The sequence below is a fragment of the Solanum dulcamara genome, chromosome 5 (assembly GCF_947179165.1).
Source record: "Solanum dulcamara chromosome 5, daSolDulc1.2, whole genome shotgun sequence".
Classification (NCBI taxonomy): Eukaryota; Viridiplantae; Streptophyta; class Magnoliopsida; order Solanales; family Solanaceae; genus Solanum; species Solanum dulcamara.
Window position 1 is genome coordinate 76,537,947 of NC_077241.1, and position 4,901 is coordinate 76,542,847.

Here is a 4,901-nt window from a genome sequence, read left to right on the forward strand (position 1 = left end):
GAACTTTTATATATATAGTTGTTGAATTATATTAGTAAAAGACTAAAATTTCCCCCAAAAAAATATTGGTGTCTGGGTTAACTTTTCACACCCTAATTAAGAATTCAGGTTAAGAACTTTTCCCCAAGGGTATGACGTAATGATCGAGCCATTAACCATCTGGAGAGTTCAGGTTAAGAATTCAGCTATTACACTAGGTGTGTGAGTCTGTTTGCTCTAACCCCTACGAGCACAATCACTTTGATAATATGTATTCCCTCCATCTTAAAATAAGTGTTACCTTAGCAAAAATTGCGTCCATTAAAAAATCAATAAACATAATGTATAGTTGTCTAAACTACTCTTGTTAAATAAACATCTCTTGAAAATTGAACACTATTAAGAAGATGAAATATAAAGGTATAGTTGAAAAAACATACTCCCTCCGTTCCATTTTAGTTGTCATTTTGCGTTTTTCGAAAGTCAAATTAAATGAATTTTGACTAACATTTTAAGATATATTTTTTTATCATATTGATATAAAAAAAAATTAACTTATAGTACTTTTCGTATAGTTTTTGAATATTTAATATTTTATTTTATAATATTGAGTTAAAGTAATATAATTTAACTTTAAAAATTAGTCAAATTGACTTTCGAAAAGCGCAACATGACAACTAAAATGGGACACTGGGAGTACTAATTTTTGTCTTGAATTCATAAAGTGACACTTATTTTGAGACGAAGGAAGTACTTGTGAGGTGAACAAGTCATCACCTTAGTTAATTTGTGTTCAAGCTGACTTGAACATTACTTAAAAAGTATATTGTAGATTGATGATTTCATCTATATGATGTTGCTACGCCAAGTTAATTATCAAGAGAAGTTAAATAGAATAAAATCGTTTTAGCGTATAGATATAGATGACCAATTGACTTTCTATTTTCTATTTAATCAAGAATCTCCAGGCATGACTATATCAAATAGCTTCTGACTTGCAAATAAAAAAATATACTTCCAATAAGTATATATTCCTTCAATCAAAGTTCAAAAACACTCACCAAATAACATCTTTTTTACTAGCACTAAAGTTGTCATGACTCAATACAGGTCAATTCTCACTATAATTGGGCTGATTTCTATGCTCTTTCCATTTACCACTAATGCTACTGAACAGAACAATTCACAAATCTATATTGTTCATTGTGAGTTCCCTGATGGGGAAATGTCATCCAGATATCAAGATTTAGAAAGCTGGTATCTTTCCTTCTTGCCTGCAACGACCTCGGATAGTGACCGTGAGGCACCACGTTTGATATATTCCTATCGAAATGTCCTAACAGGTTTTGCAGCAAAGTTGTCACCAGATGACCTACAGGAAATGGAAAAAATGAAAGGATTTGTTTCTGCACGACCCGAGAAGCTACTTACTTTACACACCACACATAGTGTCAATTTCATGGGGTTGCACCAGAACATGGGGTTCTGGAATGACTCAAATTATGGGAAAGGTGTGATTATTGGAGTTATTGACACGGGAATTTTCCCGGACCACCCTTCGTTTAGCGATGATGGGATGCCACCTCCCCCTGCTAAATGGAAAGGAGTTTGTGAATCCAATTTCGCGGCCAAGTGTAACAACAAGCTCATTGGAGCGAGGTCTTACCAACTTGCCAAAGGTTCCCCGATAGATGATAATGGACATGGTACACACACAGCGGGCACAGCTGCAGGAGCCTTTGTGAATGGTGCCAGTGTATATGGGAATGCTAATGGCACTGCAGTTGGTGTTGCTCCTCTTGCACACATAGCCATATATAAAGTATGCAATTCTGGTAGTTGTTCGGACAGTGATATTTTAGCTGCCATGGATGCAGCTATAGATGATGGGGTAGATATTCTATCAATCTCCCTTGGTGGAAATCCACGCCCTTTCTATGAAGACAGTATTGCCCTCGGGGCATACAGTGCAACAGAAAGAGGCATTCTTGTCAGTTGCTCTGCAGGCAATAGTGGTCCTTCGATTGCCTCGGTAGCAAATGCAGCCCCGTGGATTCTTACAGTAGGTGCCAGCACACTTGATAGAAAGATAAAAGCTACTGTTAAGCTTGGAAATAGAGAGGAATTTGAAGGGGAATCTTCTTATCGTCCAAAGATTTCCAACTCAACATTCTTCACTCTTTTTTATGCTGGAAAAAATGCGATTAATCAATCTGACACCCCTTACTGCAAACCAGGGTCATTCACTGACCCTGCAATAAGAGGAAAGATAGTCATATGTTTGGCAGGTGTCGTTTCCTATATTGAAAAAGGACAAGCTGTGAAGGATGCTGGAGGTGTTGGCATGATTATCATCAACCCTTCATTTTATGGTGTCACTAAATCAGCTGATGCTCATGTTCTTCCAGCAATAGATGTCTCAGCTGCAGATGGATTAAAAATTCTTGCTTATACGAACTCAATAGTAAACCCTGTTGCTACAATCACGTTCCAAGGAACAATAATTGGAGATACAAATGCTCCCATAGTTGCTGCATTTTCTTCTCGCGGACCAAGTAGAGCTAGTCCTGGCATCTTGAAACCTGACATAATCGGTCCTGGTGTTAATATCCTTGCTGCTTGGCCTACCTCTATGGATGACAACAAAAACACCAAATCCACATTCAATATTATATCAGGCACCTCGATGTCTTGTCCTCACCTTAGTGGCGTAGCAGCTCTGCTGAAGAGCACACATCCTGATTGGTCTCCTGCTGCTATTAAGTCTGCAATGATGACGACCGCTGACACGTTAAACCTTGCCAATAGTCCAATACTAGACGAAAGGCTCCTTCCTGCTGACATCTATGCAATCGGTGCAGGACATGTTAATCCATCGAGGGCAAATGATCCAGGACTAGTTTATGATACCCCATTTGAGGATTATGTACCTTATTTATGTGGTTTGAACTACACAAATCCACAGGTAGGTAGCCTGTTACAACGCAAGGTGAATTGCTCGGAGGTGAAAATGATCCCTGAAGCACAATTAAACTATCCTTCATTTTCCATATTCGGACTTGGATCAACTTCGCAGACATATACCAGAACTGTGGCCAATGTTGGTGACGCTACATCATCTTACAAGGTGGAGGTAGCTTCACCAAAAGGCGTTAATGTGGAAGTTGAACCCTCCGAGCTAAATTTCTCTCAGTTGAACCAGAAGTTAACATACCAAGTCACATTTTCCAAGACAACCACCAGTATAAATCCAGAGATTGTTGAGGGTTTCTTGAAATGGACCTCTAATAGGCACTCTGTGAGAAGTCCAATTGCAGTTGTGTTAAACGTGTGAAAAATTGGCTATTTAAGTGCATAAAGTACTCAAACATTTGATTGATTTCACTATATACTTTATGTTACTTTTTCATTATTAAATGTATTGTTTCAATGTATGTTCACAGCTGAATGAAGAATAAAAAAAGTATATCCTCTTTGATAGAAGTCAGTTTTTCCTTCTTCATTTCTTTTACTTTTTATATGTTTCATATTTTTTTAAGACGAGAGTTCAAAAATGCCTATTATCTCCAATCATATATTTTGTTTACAAAGCTAGCATAAGAGTTGTAAAAACCTGATAGCATTCTTACGACATATTCAGTAACTCAAGTGTAATAAACTACGAATTATTTAACCGATCTCCTAATTGGAGTTGGAAGTCAATGAAGATTAAGCACAAAAAATGCACATTAATTTATATTTAGTGACCATTCCTCCTCAACCTTTTTTGCGATAATAAATATTAGTTGAGTGATTTTGATGATCAATTACCATAAGTTGAGTGACCGTTCAGACATTCGACTCATTTAAACCCCCAAAAAGGTAACTTCTTTTAATGTCAAAATAAATCAAATATGCCTCTGAAAACATTAGGCAAAGTCCAGTGTGTTTGATTCTCAGAAGGAAAAGCACCAAACATTTTTTGATATAGGAAGCAATATTAATTTGTATTAGCAATTCTCCAAAATCTTTTTTGCAGTGTCATTCATATGTTTCATTACTTGTTACATACTTCGAAATCATATGTTTATATCGTTTAATTTGTCTTGATAGACATTATTTTGCACTGTCATCATGGTCTAAATAGCATCCACCGACTATTTTCGACCATGTTTTTTGAAAAATAGTTGTTGTCAGTCTGGAGGTGTACATGGACCGGGTTGGTTCGGATTTTTTACAAACCAAACCAAACCATTTGTGTCGGGTTATTAAATTTATAAACCAAACCAAACCAATAAAAGTCGGATTTTTTATATCAATTTTTTTCGTTTTTTTTTGGGTTTTTCGGGTTTTTCCGGTTTTTTTGGGGTTTCTCAGATTTTTCATAGTATCTAATAAAAAGCACAGAGAAGTGCTTCTTAAAAAGAGTTCTAGTACAAAATATCAACATATAAGATGGAGGCAGAACAATGTTTGAAGTTTTAACTTTTAACTTTATAATATAACTTTATAAGATGAGCTTTTTTTGTATATTATTTAGATGGGCTTCTCAAATCCAAATCTAAATGTAAGAAAGAAAACAAAAATTATGAAAAAAATTTAAAAAATATTTATAAATTACATTTTAATAAATATTTTTATGTATAACATAATTTAAAAGTAGTATATCTATAATCGGGTCGGTTTGGGTTCGGTTTGACTTTTTTTAGTTAAAACCAAACCAACCCTATAATGGTCAGGGTTTTTTTCCAAACAATAAACCAAGTCAAACCAAACCACTAGTTGGGTTGGTTCGGTTTGTCGGTTTGGTGCGGTTTATGGGCCCTAGTTGTCACTAACTTTCAAATTCCATAGGTAAAAATTCCAAGATAATGTCCTGAAATTTCAGTTGTAAATTTAAGACTTCATAATAGTGTGATATGACATAATTATATTTCTTCGAT

The 4,901-nt window shown here is 35.5% G+C and overlaps 1 protein-coding gene across 1 annotated transcript; it reads left to right on the top strand.

Annotated features, from left to right (window-relative positions):
* The first annotated feature begins 1,054 nt into the window (after window positions 1–1,054).
* On the top strand, window positions 1,055–3,355 carry LOC129888560 (subtilisin-like protease 4). Its single transcript, XM_055963519.1, has one exon. It carries the CDS (start codon window positions 1,076–1,078, stop codon window positions 3,311–3,313), a length of 2,238 nt encoding a protein of 745 aa, XP_055819494.1. The 5' UTR covers window positions 1,055–1,075; the 3' UTR covers window positions 3,314–3,355.
* The last annotated feature ends 1,546 nt before the right edge of the window (window positions 3,356–4,901 follow it).

Excerpts from the sequence above, each read along its gene's own strand:
- LOC129888560 (XM_055963519.1), top strand. The coding sequence starts at position 1,076 with ATGACTCAATACAGGTCAATTCTCACTATAATTGGGCTGATTTCTATG.